Source organism: Schistosoma haematobium, chromosome ZW (genome assembly GCF_000699445.3).
Source record: "Schistosoma haematobium chromosome ZW, whole genome shotgun sequence".
In the NCBI taxonomy this organism is placed as follows: domain Eukaryota; kingdom Metazoa; phylum Platyhelminthes; class Trematoda; order Strigeidida; family Schistosomatidae; genus Schistosoma; species Schistosoma haematobium.
In genome coordinates this window covers 59,722,778-59,745,951 of record NC_067195.1, presented here as the reverse complement: position 1 = coordinate 59,745,951, position 23,174 = coordinate 59,722,778, and the positions used below count along the sequence as shown (strand labels likewise).

General features: G+C 35.5%; 1 protein-coding gene across 2 annotated transcripts; it reads left to right on the top strand.

Moving 5' to 3' along the window:
• Positions 1-813: 813 nt before the first annotated feature.
• On the top strand, positions 814-22,748 carry ACBD3_4 (Golgi resident protein GCP60; the record flags this gene model as incomplete). 2 transcript variants are annotated; one of them, XM_012938861.3, is made up of 10 exons in its annotated part: positions 814-1,129; positions 1,173-1,314; positions 6,472-6,618; positions 8,264-8,344; positions 9,203-9,290; positions 14,387-14,599; positions 17,079-17,217; positions 19,687-19,862; positions 21,608-21,764; positions 22,534-22,748. In XM_012938861.3, the coding sequence occupies exons 1-10, from the start codon at positions 1,018-1,020 to the stop codon at positions 22,746-22,748; spliced, it is 1,470 nt and encodes a 489-aa protein (XP_012794315.2). In that variant the 5' UTR covers positions 814-1,017. The 2 variants fall into 2 exon arrangements, with proteins under 2 accessions (XP_012794315.2, XP_051072040.1); XM_051211917.1 differs by having other exon boundaries at positions 19,687-21,764; positions 22,534-22,569.
• Between the last annotated feature and the right edge of the window lie 426 nt (positions 22,749-23,174).

The window sequence follows — 23,174 nt, the reverse complement described above, 5'->3', positions numbered from 1 at the left end:
CAAGTAAGTGAGTAAAGCCTTAAGTCTATGAGGGATAGAAAATGCTGATTCAAAAATAGTTGCAAAGATGTTTAACAAAGTATAGAGATGATGAATAATGTAAAAAAGTACAAACACACTGATAAAATTCCCGAACATAATATGTGTCATCAGGCGTAGCGTGTTCAGTTTTCGATCACAATTATAGTTTGAAACTAACAGTTGGAAACACGGTATCTTAATCTTGGCAATATGTATCGCAGATAATCTAAAGATATGGATACAAATGTGATCGGCAGATTTGTACATCAATCGCGCCAACGATCTGTCAATATGGTAGCCGACTGAATGAAAACTAGGAATGCATGAACACCAGTGTATGTAGAGACAAACAGGTAATGTAAGGAGAAACATTGAACTTAACGATATTCTAGTCATCAGTAACAACTTGATAGAATTATTGAAATTATAAAAAATGTGTATAATGTAAAAATCGCTTACGAAATAAGTTTATGCTAAACACTGTAAGTCAATGGAACTACTTTTCCGAATGTAGGCTACTTAGACTTATTATTTTATTGACCTACTACATCCTAGAAACCTTTATGCTTTCTGCAGAATACTTACTAAAGTCTGGTCCCATCACCAATTTTATGGGGAATACCTGGAAATTAGAGGTACAGCGTACTAAAGTGAACTGTGAGCATAATTTCTCCTCATCACAAGCAGTCAAGTCTTGGGATTCTCTAAAGGTTGGTGTAGTCCAGGTAACTTGCCTATAGCCCGTCAGAAGGAAACTTGCTATATTTCTATGTACTTGAAAAACATTAATTCGTAGACTTTTATTTATTTCATATACTCGGTCCCTTCCCAAAGAAATTGGAGTTTCACTACTGCTAGACACGGAAGCTTGTTGAAAGAAAGCTTCTTATAATCTGTTGAAAAGCATTTGTACAATTTGTGGACGGATGATTTATTCACATGATGTGGGAGCTTTAAATAATAGCGTTACATGTCCAACTGGCAAGCTGTACTAAAATGTCATCTCTGCCTAAGGATTGTCTAGAAAGCGTGGCAATTAAGGAGTTTCAGAAAAAGTACAAGCTTGATTGTGATGAGATATTTGATCTTGCTCAGACATTTTTCAATGGTGAGATATACTCAAATAGAATATTATTCAATCTGACATCTAGAGAAAGCTGAGAAGGCGTTCCACTTAAGTTTTGACGACCGGATTCATCTTTCAGCCCTCATATGTATTAAGAAGTACGGAAAGTACGATCGAACGAAAACACCAGTACCTGGGCTTCTTGATTTTATAGGGCAGAGGAGAAAGTAAGTACAGTTATTAGCCTAATACTGTGTACTTGAATGAGATTTATTATAAGGCCAATAAGTTTTAATCTACATATATATACATATATTATGCAAAACCAAGGAGATAAAGTGGATATACCTCTTATACATGGTTCAAAAACTTGTCATGGTTAGAAAGAGGTTCAGAGGTTCCGAAATCGTAATGCGTGCGGTAGAGCAAATCATCCATACGGCTACAGAATAGTCGGCCTCTGGAGCCATGATAGTCTCAAACTTTCAGCCTCGACTACATAGCTTCAATAGTGTTTGTGTGCACTCCGGTTGTTGAGTACACAAAATGCTGCTTGTGGATAACGACATGATGCACATAACCAAGCCTATGTGGGAGTCTGTACGCTCTCCAAACACCTGTATATATTGTAGTACTTAGCTGTAGCCAGTGTTACTAGTGCCTTTATTATCCAGTTCGCAATAATTGTCGTGATTTGCCTTAGGAATTATATATGGGGTTTTCATCACGAACTGACAGCTATAATGTCAGAAATCTATTTAGCCAAATGCATGAAAGGCTTTCGCGTTAAGATACGAGATTTATTATCTTATACCTGGTTGATTCGTCCATAAATTATAGTCTCGCCGTTTATTTTTGTTATAGCCGCTCAAATATCACGTTTTGTACAAAATCCCCTGTGAACCGATCGTGCGTTAGCACTAGGCACTGAAGTTGGCGTCGTAACCTTTGAATCTCTAAAACGCTTCTGATTGACTCGTCCATAATTTAGAGTCTCGCCTGGTTTTCTAACATTTACTGCCTAATTCTACTCGTTGTTTAACACATATTCACGGGTGTCGTCTCGTCATTTTTGAAGTTGCATCTGTCCAGTGAACTTAATATTAAAGTAAAATGAGTTTCACCAGGAAAGAAATACGACTTGCAGCATTCAGTCTTCAGTAGTAATGATAGGTCTATTGACCTATATTAATCCTCGCAGTTCGTAGCACTGTGGGAGCCTAATCTTGTTTTGAATATATTAACAAAAGTTGCTGATATTACGTGTAGAGAATTCCAATAATTCACTACTCGGTGAAGAAGCAAAACTTCAAAAGACTTGATTTCAGTTTTTGATTTTTCTCCGAATGTCCTTTCAAATGATCAGTCCTAGACGGAAGAAAAAGTAAAGACATCAATATCAAGGCCATCGTTTAGTATACGATAACCAATACTAGGTCGCCCCGTATTCTTCGGAGATAAGTTGAGGTGTCTCAGTCTTCATAGGATAGACCAGAGAGATCTTTTACCATTTTAGTCCCTCGTCCTGTCATGGAGAAAGTCACTTAATCAGTCTATGACATTATAATGGATTTCAAAACTTTCCAGTTTCAATTTAAGATCCGAATGGGAGACCTTATCAAAGGTTTTACTTAGATCTACGAGAATTACACCTACAGGAATATTTCGATATTTTGCTGCAACCCAATCGTCTCTTGCAATCAGCAGATTTTTCAAACATGGTAGGCCTTTCCGAAAACCATGTTGTTCTCTGGATAAAAGATTATTCCCTTCCACATAGTTCATAACAGCCATCCAAATAATCTTTTCCATTAGTTTTACAACTGCACTGGTTAGACTAACGGATCGATAGTTACTAAGTCACTACTCTCCACCTTATACGCCGGACTGATTATTGCGTCTTTCCATTCTCTTGGCAGTTTGGACTGCCGCAGAGCCATATCAAACAGTTTGGCTATAGGTTCAGCAATTGCATTCGATAGGGCTTTCATAATCCTAGGATGAATATCATCAGGCCCACTGGACTTACTAAGTTTGAGATGCTGAGGTAGTCTTAAGACAGTACTTTTCTCAATAACTACAGGGTCCATCAACAAGCCGCCATAATCACAATCGTTGGTCGTTCCTTATTGTTAATAGAAAACGCTTTACTGAAATATTTCAATAAAGCTTCAGCTTTTTCAACAATCTTAGCAACGCACTCCTGAATGGTTGATATGTTAGCTCTCCATACATTTGGGCGAGATTTAACCTGATCGTAAATCATGTCACTAGCTCTAAACGTGAATGACAAAACAGCGTGGTCGCTATTCACTAATGGTGGAAGAATATTTAAGTTGGCAATATCCTCAGTCTCATGAGTGATTACCAAGTCCAACAAAGAAGAACCTTGGTTTGCACCAAAATGTGTGGGTTTGGATACATACTGTACTAATGCATGCTCCATTACCGTTATCAGGAGTTTGCTATCAAAGGAGTTTATAGATCCTATCCTCAGTCCAACTAATATCAGGTGCATTAAAGTCTCCTAATATCAAACATATGTTATTTGCACTCCATAGCTGAATATGCTCTAAAATAAAATCATCAGCTAAGGAGATTGGGCTGCGACAGATGACACCGAGTATAAATGTACAAAATCAGATAGTCAGCTCACAGCTAATGACTTAACAAGTTCCACTATCATGGGATTCGCAAGCAAAGGAGCAGAAGATATTTATATTATTGGCTGTGTATGAAAGGACTCCACCTCCTTTCCTACATTTTCGTCTATCACTTGTTAGGTAGTGGTATCCGGATAGTTCTGGAGTAATGTCGAAGTCCTGGACTAACCAAGTTTCCGTCACAGCTACAATGAGGGGCCTTGGTTTGTCTACTAATGCTCCCAGTTCATAGAATTTATTTCTTAGACTACGAGTACTGGCATATAAAACTCCTAAAGAGAACGGCCTATCCACACATGCCTTGGTAGCATTCGCTTCTAAGACCTAACTATCCAAAAACCCACTAATCGGAGATTTTCCTCACCATTTTGTCGATGGGTTTCTGGTTCAGCTAGTGCCAACTTCCTTTTTATTCTATATTCAAGAAACATATCAGGCCTTACTTGAATGTCGGTATTGTCGTTACTACGAGCGCTACTTAACGAAAGACCATGTTGCTTCTCCAACCCTAGAATTACCTTAAGGAGTCTATATGGTCAGAGTTCAACACTGTCGTCAGTTCTCTTACCTATTCTTATCAGTTTTTTGACCTGAACTTCTTTAGAGTTGTCTGGTGAGATGCTACGGATAAGGTCTCTGAGCTTTTCCAAATCATGTGCGTGTCTAATTATGGGATCGAGATCGTTTGACTCTAGCAAATTATAGTAATATTCGATGAGATTAAATTCTCAGCCACGCCAGGGTGGAGTTCTGTCTTACTACCAGACTTTGGTAGTGTATTTTGTGACTCAGAATGAAAGTTCACCAATGACCTGCCAATCAAGTATGTACCGCTTATAGCTCTTTTTCTTTCACCGCTTTTTCTCGTGTGGCACATACGTATTTGGTGCTCCCTCGTACCATTATTTATGTGTTCAAATAAATAAATTAACAAATAAACTTTTTTTCCTCTGTACTTCCGTCCATTCTTCATCACTCAAGACAGCCACACGCGGACTATTAGGAACGGTGACGATTTTATCCGGGTCTTCTATTTCTATTGAAGGTGCATGACTAGCTACCCATGTCAATATCAATTTGCACTTCACTCCTCGTTGGTTTTAACGGAGATTTTTTTTCGTCAATCACGTCCCGTAACAGCACGTATTACGCGGAAACATTCTTCAATGTCAGTACTCGTATTACCAGCGAAACTACCATCTTTCTTCTTACTGGCCAAAGCTAATAGGCCCATAGCCTCCTGGAGCCCCCGAATTCCCTGGTATGGTCAGGAGTGGGGTGGGCCCTCTCCCCTCGAAATGCTCTCACACGGCCATGCGTATACAGCCTCTGCCAGGGAAGTCCTACTCACTGCCTTCTCGTGGCGGGGGTGTTGTTTACGAAAACGAGGGAACGAAAAACGAATGTCCGGCGCTTTAACCGGATTCCAAACCAATGGTGCACATGGGCTCCAGTATCCTAAGGGAATAAATGGCGTAGGAACCAATCGTTGGTCACCGGCTTCCATGGGACTGTATCTTCTTACGATGCTCCACTGTGCCTTGTGGATCAGACCTTCAGGTCAAAGGCTCGGGGTGTGGTCCCCTAAGAAAACCACCTGCTTCGGTCTGGGCAACTGGGTAGTATCACATCACGAAGTTCTACGTTGTTACTGACTGACTGACCACACACAAGTCAAGTGGCTTGTATGGCGCATATGTATTCGGTGTTCCTTTGTATCAATAGTTATGTGATTAAATAAATAAAATAAATCCCTTCTCCATGGGGAATAAACAATTTCGCTGTCCACATTTATAAGTACTGCCAACTACTGTAATCAGATTAAGGTTTAAATCACAATATGAACACACGTGTCAGAGTCGATGAGAAGGAAGGCAACACAAGACAAAATTTCAAACCTTAATCGAAATGTTTCAAGTTAAATAAAAACAAGAATGCTTTTTGATACAATAAGTAGAAAAAAACGAAGATAATCACAACAATTACTAAATCACTGCCCCTTTTGCTCTCAAAGCATGTAGCAATTTAGGTCATTTGTTTTGGGTATTCATTGTAGTGGCCATCGAGTTTCATGAACCATCCAGGTGTATATGATTGGACTTAATTCCTACATAGTACAAAAGTGAACCGATGACTCGTCTACGGACAGCTTTGGCCAAAGTTAAGTATCCACCCACAATTTGCTGCATCAAGTTAGAAATGAATTAACTAATTGTATATAAGACTAGCAAAACCTGAGTATCCAGAGGTCTTTGAAAATAATGTTTGTAAATTAATACTTCGGCTTATTGAGGGATCAGTTAGCTTACGATTATCGTAATTTGTCTTGACCAACCTATCGAGTTTTTGGGCCTTATCCTACTAAGCTGCTTAATTGTTATAAATAAAATGTATTTACTCATGAGTATTTCTACGAAATTTCTTGCTATCCGGAAGATTTTGAACCTTGAGAGTACCACCACCGAAAATTGATTATGATGTTAAGTTGGAAAAAGTAAACCAGAGTTTAGTCTGTCGTTTCACTGAAGGTTCAAATGACTAAATCTACGATATGTTATTATGTGGTATAATAATCAGTAATGATTACAACATATAATAAAAAGCAAATCTCACGTTTGATAAAAGGTAAGTTTTCTATAGGATTAAGTAAAGATGACGAACAGTGATGGTAAAAATATTTGAACCCTAAAAATGAGATGTTGATCTGTATTTGTTTTTTAGTGCTCGTTGGGAAACCTTAAGTGATATGAAGCCAAAAGAAGCTGAAGTAGAGTTCATAAATAGGATTTGTCACCTATGTCCATTATTCATATCATATTTGGAAGCCTATTCACGCAGCAAAGGAAGTGTTGCTGATCATTTTTCAAAGTAAGAATTTTAAACAATCGTGATTTTACCTACTGCATTTAAAGATCCTATGATCACTTATAAATCGTAATACGTCTGTCACTTGGGATACCACCTATTCCACCAAGATCAGGAAAATTAAATTAAATTAAACTTAAATTTCATCCTGTAAAATCATATGTACATTTTATTCATTTAGTAGGTAAGAAGTCGGTTAGATGATTGTCATTCTTTATGATATTAAAGCGCTTTTTCTGATAGCTAGGGGGTGGAAATAGGAAATAGCCGAGTATATTATGTCTGTGGTTCCATGACAATACGTCTCAAAATTTACTTCATTAAGATTCGTTTACACTCGAGGATTAAGATTTAGTTGGTTATTTAAAGATAACTACTTTTAGGGTTCCTTGGTCATTAGTTTTTAAACAACCCTAAAATTACTGCCTTCAGGCCCAAATTGAAGGTTTTATAATAAGAGTAAACGGGCCTGTTAAAATAATACCTTGATCAGAAGTCCAAGATTTTAAACATTACTTCAATTACTCCAATCTAAGTTATTGATTAATCTTGACTACATTTATTATAAGTCGTTTACGAAGAACAGGTTTATGTACTTGACTGCTCGAAATAATGTAGATGCAGTGCAATTCAAACCTGTAATTTATTGGTTCAAGGCTCAATTCTTTGATTCAAAACATCACATTGCAATCCAAATTTATAGACTTCCTTGTTACTGGAGCAAGAAAACTTGTGGTGGACAGCAAGGTCTTAGTTGATTGGAGTATGAGTGGTCCGTAAATATGATTTTCTCCAGTTGCCACTGACATTTAATCATCTCTATTCCTCCATCGATATTTTGTTTATCAGAATGTTATTTTGTTAGGAAAATCTTGTGGCTAGTGGTCTTGTCTTTCATATCATAAAGTCATTCAGGACTTAAGTAAATAATTCAGTTTCGTGAGCAGCCATCACTCGAACATTTATCGCCCCAGATTATCGGTCAACCGGCATTCTTTACTTTAATTTTGACAGTTAAAAATCCATTTATTAAATCTCAAAATTGTAATCCGACAATCAGTGATCATCCATGTTTCTCCTTTTCAATTTATGAGCGCTACCGAGTAGTGAGTTAACTATCAACTAATGTCGGCTTAACTACATCCTTGTTCAGAACAAAATCTTCTGAATTTCCTTAGGACGTTGAGGCAATCACTAGTCATTTTGTCCCTTCAGATTTTAAGGTAGCGCTTCAATGACTGGTTTAGATGTAGCTGGAAACTGACCTTAATAAGGATGGTAAATGCTTAAGCCATTTTTTTAAACCATGGTTTTTGTCTTTTATCTAGTTGAAAGGAACTTTTAATTACTAAGATGCTTTATCGGTATCCAAAAACTTGCTCGTTCTGATTATTCTTTTAATATGCATTCGGTCCTAGTCCTTTTTCAGCCTTCATACTTTGTCAAACTTTGATAGAGAATGTAATAAACGAGAATGTAATAAACACACATGTATGCTTTATTAGCACTTCTTTTGTGAATTTACTCGTCTGATGCTTAAAGTATCTATCTGTTCTGTAAAATCCTGTAGCTGACACAGGCAATAAAATATTCGTAATTTTTCACATAGAATTCCCTATACTTTCTTTTACTACTTTCTTTATTCTAGAGAAACCAACGTTTCTAGTCTGAATGAACCTGCTGGTACCATCGATAATGGTGACCAATCTTGTTTCATTTTAAAAAATGAGTAAGTGCTCAAAGTTTCGAAATCGGAGTTATTAGCTAGATTCTTAAACTAATTTTGAACCAAAATATTTTTAAATACTTAAAAAACCCATTTTATTTGCTTTTGTTGACTTTAAGCTTTTAGTTCTAAACTGTTTTACGAAATGTATAATAGTCTTCAATGAAACCTGTCGAATATCTATGTAGTAACTTTTGTCCCTAGTCTGCAGTGTTTAATTGTCGAATTTTTCGTGTTGTGTATTTACTTAACACAAGTACCTATCGTCCTGAGAAATTAAGAGTAAAAAATATTAAGTGAATATTTTCAAACCACTGAAAATGTTTATGAACCATTCCCAATCAAACATTTGATGAAATATCAGATATTTTATACGAATATTCGTCAAGATTAGAACGAATAGTTTGACAGTAATTGAGCGCCGAGTATAGAGAAGTCATTATATGTGAAAATTATATTTGAAATATTCTCAGCGATTGAAATTTAACTAATTCCAACGTTTCGTCCAGCTAACTTGTCTGGACGAAACGTTGGAATTAGTTAAATTTCAATCGCTGAGAATATTTCAAATATAATTTTCACATATAATGATCAGATATTTTATTTTAATTGTTTTAAACCTCATAAATGAGTTTTTTGGATAGTTGGAAGTGTTACATTTTTCCCAGTGAATATTCAACTAATTATTTCAGAATTTAAGAGAGTGAGTTGGGTTAAAAATATTCTTGTAGGCCAAAACATTGTTGTTTAGATATATTTCTTGCATTTTTGTAGTTGCTTTTTTGTTAGAGAAGTGGCTAGCTTCATGTAACAAAGTGTATGTTTTATTGTATCATCTATTTTATTTACCTTTCTTTTCAGATCTGAAATTCGAGCAGCTTTAAATGCTCAAACTGAAAGTCAGTTCCAATCTTATGCGTCCCTTCATTATCCCACAGATGCAGTTAAGGTTTGTTATTTCCTTAATCATAATTTTAATGTTTAAATGGGAATTATCTGTCAATCATAATTTATACCGTATGAACCTAGTATTTTCTTGTTTCTGTTTCTTACAAGTTGAGAAAAAAATGTTTTTTAGTAGAAGAAATAGAAAGTTATATAATTCCTTTGGGACGAAAAATTCAAGAAACTTTATTCTATACAACTTTTTGGCAATTCTACGTGGTCTGTGGATCACTTTACAATGAAGATGTCAGTTTACGAACAAGGACAGGCCTTATACTAGATTAAAATCGTGCATCCAAATAGATGCAGCTCATAGTAGCCTTCTTCTGATGTCTCTGCAGGCAACAGTCCTTCCGATTTTCATGGGATTACTATGTTTATGAATTAAATAAGTGTACGAGGAAAAAACGAATCCGTTATCACCAACGTGATTGAAAGCTTAGAAAATAAACTATCAAACTTCAAAAATAAAATTATACCAACTGTCTCTACAATGGCAAGAATTTCTGATACTCTCTGTGATGATTGTTTGCTTACATTATAATTTTCTGTTGATTTTGTAGTCTGAGAACAGTTGACAGCTTACTTTCTCCTCTTTTATTTGTGGTGTCATGTTTATATATCCTTATTTATTAAAATAGGAACTCTTGTGTCCCGTTTCGATTGTATCTTATGGAAATATTTCGTGTGTATTTTAAATCTGTTATATAGTACTATAGGCTTAGATAATAAATCTACGATTCGGTTCACAACAATTTCATACACACTTAGGAGTGCTTTGATTGATATTTTTAAAAAAATATTGCAAACATAGTTGCTGTGTTACTGGGAATACATTGATAACTGGCATATGTTTCAGCAACTCAATTTTACCTAAACAGGGAAATCTAGTTTTAGTGTTTGGTACATTAATATAATATGTCATAAATCCTTTGTGTATTGTAATTCCTTATACTTGAGTTTGTTCTCATTTGTCTAAAAACATCTAGTTACTAGTACTACTGATACTTTTCTGAAAATTATTCTTAGATGGTAATGTGTTCAATTTACTTCTTATGAGTTTTTTAAAATTTAATCTAATTGTTTCTCCGCCAGGTATTGTTTAACAGTTTTCGTTTAAATCTACCTTCATGTATATCAAGTTACTTGGACTAGCCTCTTGACTAAAGTTATGTTATGAACATTTACGGAAATTTACAATCTCACAACCATCGTAGTTACTGTACTTTGTGATCCAGATAATTGTTGGTTATTCATACCTCTAATTATGTTCTATTTTGTAAAGGCAAACTACTACGTTGATGGTACTTGTGGGGTTAGGTGGTTAAGTGGATGTTATAATTGGAGGTTCAAAGGACCTTTGAGTTAAAGGTTCGGGTGTCACTCCTTTGGATTGTATCACTACTAGCCAATATACAAAAAATGTGTTGTTTAAAGACAAATATGCGATACTTTACACATATTTGCATACTGGAAACTAATAATTGAATGTAATAGTTCATTTCCTTGTCCTATGCTTTTTAGGAACGGAATTCTCAACACCAGTGTTTATTTTTGTTTCCAGTTCAGCTGTCGCTTGATCGTATTTTCACTCATAGATTGTTTCTTGCAATACCTTACAGAGCTGTGGTATTTGAAGACATAAGAAATGACGTATATTGAAGTGTTGAAGATGAGGTTTAATTAATATCACTCGATAGTCTCACCAATAAGAATCTAGCTTATAATCCACTTTTCGGTCTATAGACCAACGTCCTACACTTTGATCAGTTACACATTTTGATTGATAGTAATTAATCTGGAGTTGTGGTCCAGATAATCTAGACGCTTATTGGACCAGAAGTTCCCCTTTTTCTATACCCGAGTGTTGTGAACGAGGACACAGGTGGGGACAACCGATGTTCTTTAATACAAGATTACAGAATGTTTTGGTAAAATATGAGGATCATACATCGAATACTTCATTTGCGATTTTCCATCATTTTCCCTTCATATTCAGTATGATTCTTCGCATTCTCAATTCCTTTCTATTGCCCTTTCTATTCTCTTCGACTTGATCTTCTTAGCCTTCTGCTGCCCGGGGTTTTCACTACCGATTGGTGTTATATACTAATTATATCTGTCGACATAAGTAACATATACCACACCAGTACTAAGTTCAGTAGAGGAATGCAGGAAGTAGATAAGATCTCCACTTTACAGTTGTTACTACGACTCAATCTCGTACAATAATATAGAGTAATTGCCTAACCGCGCATCAACATGAATGAGAAATTATAACACGAGCATAACTACATCATAAGTGAAAGTAAAGGTAAATAATAGTTCTGAAATTAATTAACAATTGCTCAATGAAGGTAGAAAGTACAACGATAGTTTATGCGCCAAACAAAATCTTACAATCAGGAAAATGTTAGAAAACAACAATCCAAGTAATACTCAAAATTATCAAAGAATATATAATGTTTAGCAATCAAATCTTTACTGTGCTTATCCAATCATATTCAGATATTGACTTTAGTAACTAGGATAACATGACCCAGTTATATGCGAATCATGTGAAAAGTTCATAGTGTAAAAGATAAATGGATGAATAAATTATGTGTTTACTGCGCAGCAGTTCATTCCGTCCTACTTTATGGCAGTGAAACATGGCCGGTAAGAGTAGAGGCTATCCGTAGGTTACTAGTATTCGATCATAGGTGTCTTCGAAACATTGCTCGTATATCATAGGACCATCGAGTAAGTAACACAGTTGTTAGGAAACGGATACTAGGTAAGGATGGCAAATCGATTGATGAAGTAGTGAAACTTCATCAGTTGAGATGGCTGGGACACGTGTTACGTCTGCCCAACGACCTACTGCCCCGACGAGCGATGTTCAATGGTATAGGAGTAGGTTGGAAGAAAGCTAGGGGCGGCCAAACCAAAACATGACACAAGTCCATGAAGTCACTGACAAGTGGACTGAGTCATGTTGGTAGGTGTAGACTACCTGGCTGGGATCCGCAAGATGATAGCAACCGATGGTTAGAGACCCTGAATGACATGGCTCAAAATCGTTTGCAATGGCGCAGGTGCATCCACTCTCTGCGTTCTCCCAAATTCTAATCTTCTGAATTCTTCATGTGCCTTTTTTCCTCTTTCCAAATTTATTTCACTGGATTGTACTCTTTAAATAACATCTCCAAACCCTAATCTTCCCGATTACTGCTTATACTCTTATTACCTCTACCACTACGGGATTTGAATCGACAACTGCATCTCTGTGCTAAGTTGGTGTGGCAACTCGAACTGATGTACGTACGTACGAAGTTCTACGTTGTTACTGACTGACTGACTGACTGAAATTGTGTGTATGTACGTGTAAGTTTGAGTTATTAATAGTTGATATTCGGTGTTAATTTGTTTTTATATGAAGTAGAAATAAAAGTGCAAGTTGAAGTTTTTGAACCGTCGATGTGCATGTAAAACCAAAACCATCAAATACATAATTGTAATGCTAAAATATCCCAATTAATTTCTGTCAGAGTAATGATGCATGTGAAATGAACAGGTTGGAGAGATAGGGTCCAAATACTTGTCAATCAACATTTGCCATGTGGTAGCTAGTTGAATACCATCCTCTCTGTTCAGGCTGTTCTTACTAACCCACATACACAGCGCTTCTGCCGTCAATTTTTTTTCGTGTGTGCCAAAACCTTTCCGAAATATTTTGATCCCTTCAGAATTGATCCTATGATCTATTTCTAACGCATGTAACGCTATCTCCGACCTATTCTCAAGTTTCTTAAGATCAACCAAGAATTTGGGAAAATTTTTCACACATTATTTGTGTTCCTTTAACCTCACATTCAGTTGTCTAGAAGTTTCTCCCACATAGGCTGCATTAAAATCATGACAATTGATCTCATAGACAACATTCTGTTGTTCTTCCTTTGGAAAGATACCTTTAACTTTCACTAATAATACTGATCTTATGGCGTCACTAGCCCGAAAATACGCTTATGTTATATTTTTTTTCAAATCCCCTTGATTTTTCTCGATGTTTCTCTACGGCATAGGATGGCCAATGTGATCTTTCGGTATATATCAATTTAGTTCTTTCGTTTCTAATAATCTTGAAAAACTTTTGTTAGCCCCAAGTGTAAACGAAATTCCATTCAATCCAACTTGTTAGTCTTCCTTCTCTGTAATGAGATTAATACTCCTGTTAATTGTTTCAAATATAATTTTCTTAAATAATGTCTTCTCTATACTCGGCGCCCAATATCTTTCAAACGATATTCTTACAAATAATCGTGAAAATATAAACAATAATTCATCATATAGTATCGAAAATTATTGATCGCACATTATTCGCCCCGTTATAGCAAGCAGTTTTGTCACGTTCTACTCTACCTATATTCTTCGGTTAATGCAATTTACTCGATCCCGTTGAAGATAAAAATCATCTGGACACAAGATATATTCCAAAGATAAATAATGGAAGAAAGTATTCCAAAGAAAAATTCCATGTGTTTACGTAATAATTATGTGGGAAACGTCTAACATGCTATTGTCCTCCAAATCTGATTATTTGGAAAGGGACCAGCCAGCATTTTCAAATCAGTCAGTCAATCAGCTACAACGTAGGACCAGGCACATATATGCATCGGTCCAAGTTGCCATACCTCATTAGCACAACAAGATGAACACCGAATCCATAGAAATAGTTAATTCAGTATTGGTAATATATAAAAGAAAGATTGCTTGAGAGGACATAGTACAGGAAGAAAGAAGTAGTTCGTAGAAAGAAATGTGTGAAGCGATTTTAATCTCACGGTTGGAAGGAAGACAGAGTATATACACTGACGCCATTGTAATCGAGTCTGAGCTGTGTCACACAGAGTCTGCAATCATTAGTTACGACAGTCTGCATCTACCAAATCATTCTTGTACTGAACACTAGCCGATTCATTAAAGGGTTTTACTGCTAACAACTTTGTTTTACATTTTATTTATAAGAATCATTAATGATTTTATTTATGAGGTTTAGTTATTATTTTGAGTAAACATGCCCATTATATTTACACCTTTCATTTTTATTGTAATATACAGAGAGCTGAACTTATTGCACAGTTGCAAGATCGGCATTTTCACGAATATATGGCATACATACAACGTCAATATCCCTTTATTCAGCGATCACAGATTGAATCTTCCTCTCAGACAACCGCTGTGTCGACAATGAATGATTCGGTTGAAGATTATCCAGTCACAAATGTAAAGTCAATGGACGGTGTAAATCGTTCAGAAACAGTCTCTTCCAATGTAAGTTGTATTGGTGTTCACTAGTTTACTTTCTTTAATAATAGAACAAATTAGAAGAAAGCATATATACGATAGAATAAATAGGTTTATAACAGTTAAAAAAATACCGACCACAACAACTTAAGTTTGTCAAAAAGAAAATTTTCTCCAGAGTTGTTTTTATTTCTTCAAGTTAAGAAGCGCGTGTATGTGTATGTGCTGTTACCATCGATTTTTGAGTCACTTTTATTAAAAACTTTAGTTTCTAGTATGTTTACGAGATTTCAGCCTGTAAACTCATACTTAGTCATACCGTCTGAATTTAAGTTGAAATTATTTTAGTACAACTCAGTAATCATATACAGGTTTCTATATTCGGTATCGAGCTACACCTTTTACATGGTAGCTTGGGGTAACTGGGATTATTCAGAGCTAAGTTGTTTGGGTTGTGTTTAAGTCTGGGACTTAAATGATCAGAAACGGAGTGAATCCTCCACTATTATTCAGTTACTATCTGAACTTTGTTTCTGATCTATCCAGCGTAAAGTTCTAAGTTTTCGTACTTGTCTCTTCAATTCATTAAATATTCCCATTGAGATATTGAAAGGATAAATTGCCCAGTTCCTGTGCCTCAATGTGTATTTATAATTTCAAATGCTATTGCGGAACTAGTTACATTGGGCGCACAACTCGACAAATGCATTATCGTATTTCTGAACATCACCCTTCATGATTAACCAAAGGACAAAATAAAGTAATAAGAAGCCGTCCTTACGCGTCCAGTTGATACTAGTTACCACGTAGATAAAACTTCAGCGTCTAAAGTCATTTATAAGTCCCACCGAATGCATTGCATGGTTCTAGAATCCGATTCTAAAATATGTCAGAAGTCACAGAAATACACAAAAAAGCCTAACCTATCTCTTCAATTTGTTATTACTAGTCGCAATGGGGATTACATAGATATTGATATTTTAGTCGATCCATGTTCAAAAATTTACTTATTGTGCTGATTACGTTGAGTCCCGCATAAATAATGCACATAGGTAATAGTGAACTGATATCTTTGACCGGCTACTATCTCAGTCCAACAGTTAAAACTAAACCACCGTTCTTATGGATCTCGGTTTATGTCGATATCTTATTCAGGTTGCTTGATAATAGGTGGCGATTGGAACCTAGCTGGAGGTTAATTACACTGTTCCTCGGTGTCCCATTCATCACTCTATACATCTTGACTGATAGTCGATCATGTTCTCATTTTTTACGGATATGGTTTCGCTAGAGTCTATTTTTTGATACTCGTTTATCTCAGAAGCCTAAAAATTAATTTTTACCTATCACTGCTGTCTTTTCCATTTCCTTTACATTTGCCACTGCTATTCATGATGAGTGCTTTCGCTCTTCATCGTGTTTGAAGTCTGATGGGCTGAGTCTCTTGGTTTCTCTCAGTTCAGTAGGTGCCACTGAAATCCATTAGTCTTTCTTAACTTTTGACTTAATTCACTTATGGATATCACCGTTGGATTTTTACCTACTCAATCAGTGCTGAGCGAAGCTAATTTTTCTTTTAAATATGTCGTAGATCCGTCACAATACTTCCAAACCTCCGTCTCAAAGCCATGTGCAGAAGTTGGATGTGGTCCTGTGAAACTCGCTCCGTTAATGGCTGGTTATATAGACACCTTAATCTCTTCCCTAAATATCTATACTATTCCCAGTGTATCATTGTCCGTCAAAGTTTCAATTAACTTTGCAAGCATTCTGAGTCTTTTTAGTTGTTAGTTTTGTGGGTCAGCGAATCAGTGAGTATATTCTGAAATTGTGATACTCTTTTTGTTGTAAGTTTGTGTAGCACACCTGTAGTGCCGTACATGTTAGTCATTTGATATTTTATGTTTGTCATAACAACTTTCTTCTGCATTTGATTTTATTTACTTCGAATGTACAGTTTACGGTTTACAGTTATTATTCAAGGCAAATTGCTTATAAGCTTACTACTGTTAGGTTCTGTTTTCTTCGTGACCAATAATTAACTTAATTTTGTAAGGTGTAGTTTCAGTCAGACCGTTTTAAAAATTAAACTTTGACATGATCTAATGATTTCAGTTGCTGAAAACTTAATGAAAAGAACATCATATTGCACAAATTTATGAAGTGTGAGAGAAGAATGTCGTTTGGTTATGGTATTATAATTTAAATATCCAATGTACTTGTCAATTATTTTGCATTATGTTGGTAAAAACCAGTCGAAATCAACATGATTCACTATGATTCATGAATAACAGGTGGGATACAAATAACTTATCGAGATTCTGTATATTGTATATGGTTGGTTGCCGTCGTATGCTTATTATAGTTCCTTTTTACACTTAAGTAATAGATCTTGTTCCCAACTCTTTCGTCATCATATTGATTGGGATTGTTGGAAATCTTTTCCTTCAGATCTACGCACACTTATATAAACGTTTATGTATACTTGTATTCCTTTAATATCTAGGAGGATTATATCAACGATCAATCTGTTCTCAACGGCACAGTGCAGTTAGAGGCGTCTTTACATTCCCCCGAGATTCAAAAAGAAAACTCAGTACCCGCTGATGTTTCTGTTAACGACCTGTCTTGTACAGATACTTCAGGTTCGTCTTTTCTTTTTGAATATATTGATAAATTTCATCGTGAGTAAATTTATAATTACAGATCAGATAACTCTTTAGCCATGCTACGAACACAATCTTATTCCACTGACTCATGTCTTCTATTGGCTATTTATTTTTTTCGTATTGTCCGCGTTTTTAACTCCTATTGTAAGTATTGCGTTAAAATTATTTGGAGGATATTAAGCCTGCATTAAAGTAACATGTATACATGTAGTGGTTTGGCTTCAAGATAATTCATTGGGCTTCGTATATTAATCATCCTGATAACCGTTATTAAAGATATCCCAATGGTGTATTAATTCAGAAGGCAACGTGAAGCGCCGACTACAATGTATTATTGAATAGCACAGGTCACAAATCTACAAGTGTACACCAAGCGAATTTGAGCAGAAAAGCCAGCGCGCGCGAGCAAGCGAATACAGAGTCGAATCAATTAATGAAATTCAAGCGCATAAATATGGGAAAGCGAATGGTTTGCCGAGCGATATTCAAGCAACTAACATTTAAGCTAGAGAGGGATATGTGCGTACTCTTTCATATGTGATCAAGCATACATGTTAATACAGACATGATATTAATAATAATAATAATAATAATAATAATAATAATAATAATAATAATAATAATAATAATAATAATAATAATAATAATAATAATAATAATAATAATAATAATAGTAATAGTAATAGTAATAGTAATAATAAATAATAATAGTAATAGTAATAGTAATAATAATAATAGTAATAATAATAGTAATAGTAATAGTAATAATAATAATAATAATACGTAGACAAATTGTTACCGATCGGATACCACTGTTCGTTAAATAAGTTAATTGAGAAGTTTGGCAAAATCAACCTTAAAAAACTTAACTGTACGAGAGGTGCTATATACGCCTCAAAAGTCAAATACATCCAGTGATATTTGTTTTAAGTTAAATCTAAAAAGAAGCACACCCCGAGGGCAATACGAAATATGGGCAGAGATGAATATCCAGGCAATCCGCCTAGGATGCACATATGCCAATAAAAGACTGATCAATTGCAGTCTTAAACATCAATGGGAAGATCCAAACAAACAATACAAAAGTGGATTAAATACAAAATGTGGTACTTTAGGCAGGAATACAGCTATGTTAGTCAACGTATAGAACTTAGTATAAATCACGTCGACATTCCAAGAGAGTAATTTAATAAAATACAAAACAAAGAAGTTAACATTATAGTAGTACTAATGAAAGGAACTAAACGTGCAGAACATACGTCAAAAAAAGTAACAAGTTGAAGAATATGAAGTATAAGTACGAGAACCTCGGATTTAGAAGAATGAATTCATCTGGGTCATTAAGACCAGTTCTGAATCATGTTGCAAAATGTAGTTCAAATAAAAGAACATTTAGTTATAAACTCTCATTCGCTTGTGTATATCTATATTGAACGTGTTGATGGGCTGCTTGGTCAACTAGTGAAATCTGTCTTGCAAACAGGTTTTTTCTCAAAAAGAAGAAATATTGCATACCCGTGAACCATGAGGCTTGTCAGTATTCAGTTAAGATTATTTTCATTGGTCATGAAATGATATTTCAAGCACTAAAATATAGTTGAAGTGGTCGGAAAAATTATTACATAGGGATATATTTGAGGCAAGCCAAATCACTGTTTATATCACGCTTCAAGTAATTTAAGTACACAATTCTTCAAGTAACACTTCCGCTTTTGGTCAGAATCAGTAAATAATAACTCATAAAAAGGAGATACATCGGTTTCTGACCTTAACAGGATTTTATTTCAAATGGTCATCATTGCCTTTTATCATATTATATGACTTAATAGGATTACTCATGTTCTGGTATCACACTCAATGAGGCAGATTAGATCCCTATTTTAGGCGTGTATAAAACATGTATGTGGTTAAGCATTGACAGGATTCATCAGGCTTTACTCTAATGTAAAGTAATATTTATATGCATATATGAAATTATTAAACCAATCAAGGTAGTTAATTTACAATATGGGAATATTTCAAAAGTTGTTTAATTATCATGAACCACTAAGGTGTTCTTTTATCTGAGTATAGTTTATTCCTTACTTGGGAATATTTTTTGTAAAGCTCCTAACTGAAAAAGTACGATTCATATTATGACGAGTTTCCATCTATAGCGGTGATTGTCCGTTTTGAGTGAGTAGGCAATGTTTACCTCAAAAACGTATTTCGTCCGATTAGTTTCTCAAATTAAATGATCAGTTAGTGGTTATTCTGAATCGTCTATTACACTGTGCTTGTATGTCATCAAGGCGAGCAAAAATTATTTTTCACCCAACATGGTTGGTTTTATGTTCATATTGTCGATTTTATTCCATTTGAGGTGATTTATTTCATTTTTGTACCTCATGTTTTGTTTATTAGATCTATTAAACAAATTTTTTTTAATATGTATATCCTTGTTAGATCTGTCAACTCTTGATTCAGATAAGAAATGCCTTGACACTGATCCTTACCTAAATGCATCTTTGGTGGTACATGCCCCTACATTATGGACTCGTGGGGAAGTTAAAGAATTTAAACAGTGTTTAACTGAAGATGAAGAGTCTATTATTCGAATAAACAGCGGTGAAGTTTATTCAGTAAGCTGTAATAATATTGAAAACATTGGGAATTTTTAAGATATGTTATGTATCTCTGTCATTCAATCATACACAAGGTAGAACGTGTTAAACTTGATTTTTTAAAAATTGTAACACTATATCAACACAGCGGGGTGGAATTATCAAGACATACCACCAGATTAGTGACTCTGTCAGTGGTAGTAGTAGAGATTAGGTATAGACAATATGATTCGACGAAGGGTGAGCTCACGGAATAAGTATTATATGGTAATTTGGAGACTCAAATTTTGAGAGAAGATAGAGAATGAACGTGTATATGCGACATTGTGACAAGGTCTAAGCCATGTCACTCAACGTTTCTAACCATTGGCCGCAATAATCATGAGGATTCAAGCCAGGTAGTTTGCATCTACCATTATACATATATCGTTAATCTTATTGAATTACATCTTCACTGTGGGCCGTTGCAATTGAAATATTGAGTTCTCAACAGGGGTAAAACAGTAGTATACTGTTGTTTAGTTCTCTTCACTAGTTCTCTAGGTGAAATAACTTTGTAGTATTATTCTGGAAATTCCTTGTTGATAAATTTATCTGTGCACTGGTCTACTGAAAAAAAATTACACTGGAAGAAAATCACTGACCACTCAGTCAGATTTTGGTCAGGCTGTCTGATTAAAGATTCGTTTGAAGATTATGAAGGCACTATCTTAGCGTTTTAGAAAATGGCTTACTGAATAAGTCTGGATTACGAAGCTGATAAAACAGTCTATACAAACAATCGTACCCTATCATAACCATTGCATTGAGTCTTCAAACAGCAGAATTATTAACTTCCAACACTAACTTAACGATGGATGCAAGTAAATTGGTTTGTTCGTAGTTGTTAAAGTGGATTTGCACCAGATTATAAACCCTTTGGAGATGCATATTTGGGATGTACTCATGAATTGCTTCACATTCACATATATTGTTTGAATAACCCCTAAAAGGTAACTGAGAATCCCCCTCATTTCTTAGCTCGGAGATGAGAACATTCTGTGTACAGTTAAGAGATAATCGAATGGATAACCACAAAAGTATTAGAACTGGACTTAGGAATTTTGAGATAGTTGATTTCCATCAAATATAGTAAGTAGATCCTAGTTTGTACCTACTTATTCTGTTTGCCTTCAGAATTCACTTTTTCGTTCATTTAAATGTCCTTCAATCTCCTTTAGCTTTCACATTTTGTTAAATTTTGACTATCGCGTTTAGTTGAAGTGGTGTATTCTTCACAGAGTTTGGGGTGCATAGTGTACTTGGCAGCGATTAACATTAAAATGGAATCATTGACTGCTCATCATGTTGTTGGGTGCAGACTACCTGGTTGGGGTCTGAGCGATAATCGCGATCAGTGGCTGAGGATTGGGTGAAATTGCTAAACATTCACAATGGAGCAGATGCGCTCACTCTTCATCTTTCCCTGTATTTTAGATTCCAGTATTCCTTCGCATATACATTTTTACTTTGTGTTTTCATGTCCTCAATCTTTTTTATGGTCACCGTTACTGCATTATTCCGACCTATTTTATCATGCGTGTTAATTTCACATCGTCACGCTAATCTGGTGGACTAACTTAGACCAGGGCACATCTGTCAGACTACGTTGATGAAGTAAGCCGATAGTGGAGCATATGCTTCGAGGTTTTATGCTAAATTTGTGTAATAGTTCATCTTACAGATACTCTAGGCGTTTGCATTTTTGAAAAACATTAATCTAGGTTCGTGTTCAAACACACCCATCGGGCACGAGTATAGTCTGGGAGTTCGCTACAGATGACTACGACATTGGATTCGGTTTGTTTTTTGAATGGGCGGGACCGCTTTCTGATCCTGAAGTGAAACACAACAACCATACTGCATCAGTCAATGCCGAAGGTAAGTGTTGAAAGGGGGTAACATGAACAACATTATCAATAAACCTATCGATTGACTGAATCTTAATTATTAACACTGTCTGCCTTCGTCAAACTACCATCAAAAGACAAAATCAATATTCGCTAATTCATTATTAACTTAAATATCACTCAGGCCTACCCGGCATATATATGTGCATGGATTCAAGTTGTCACATGTACGCATCCTCATCACAGTGGACCAAGACCCACTATTTCACGAGTCGACTTGCCATCCTTACCTAGCACTTTGTGTCTAACTCAAGTTTGACTTACTCAGCAATCCCAACGTATACAAGTAATGCTTCAAACTTGCAACCTACAGATATTCTTTATTCTTAATAGCTATATTTTATATCCGTACAGCCGAACAAAGTAAACTGCTAAACAGTAAACTCGCCCTCTGGTTGGGAGACGACTATCTCACCTACTCCAAAAGTGATGTGAATTTGTAAAAGCTGAGCTATCTAAATCCGTTCTGAAATTTCATCGGATACCAATCCTCCAGGGTCGATGAGACTTCCAAGATAAGTGTAGTGGTTGACGCACTGAACTACTTCACTTTCTGTCGGATACATGAAACATAATTATGAATTTAACGTTGATAGTAAAGATGCTCATTGGTAATTTGACTTGAGAGTTATTCCAAAACCCTTCAGTATCTTTCAATTGTTTAGTCATGTGATTCCGCTTAAACAGTAAAACGATTTAGATACAAGAAGAAACTATAATGATGTTTTAATTTTTTCCAGATGGTCACTCAGTAGTAACCAAGGCAGAGAACCCGGAAAAGTCTAATGTCTTAGTTGATGAGATTATACCTGTTTCACGACAGAACTCTCAAAACGAAGTGTGCTGTGGATCTCATTTGTATCCAGGTGCGGGGACATATGTTTTCAAATTCGATAACTCCTTCTCCTTATGGAGGTCGAAAACCCTCTATTACCGCGTTTGCTACACATACTAGAGTGTTCATTTTCCAAGGTGGAAAATCTATGCAGTTTGTCAAAAATTTGGCTGTGCACCATAATTTCCTAACTTTTTTCTGTACTTCTACTTTCTTTATAAGTTTAATAAAAATGGTTCAAAGTGCCTTTTTATAATAACTAGTGTCAACATTGCACAGTAAACATCATTTGGAAAATTAAGTTTTTTACTGGGTTTAAAATTTTTTATGATATATTAGTGGTCGGTCTCATGAAATCTGAAATTCAAGTTGGTCTTTTTAATTGCTGCAATTCGTTTCTGGAAGTTATGTTTACGCCTTCGGACAGCTTGGGGTAATGATTTTCTTACTGAACTATTGGTAAAATCCATTCCTTTGCGGGCGTTTAGGGCTGTAACACGCTTTATTGTTGCTATGGTTTGGTTTTCTTCATGTGATGCACGAGTT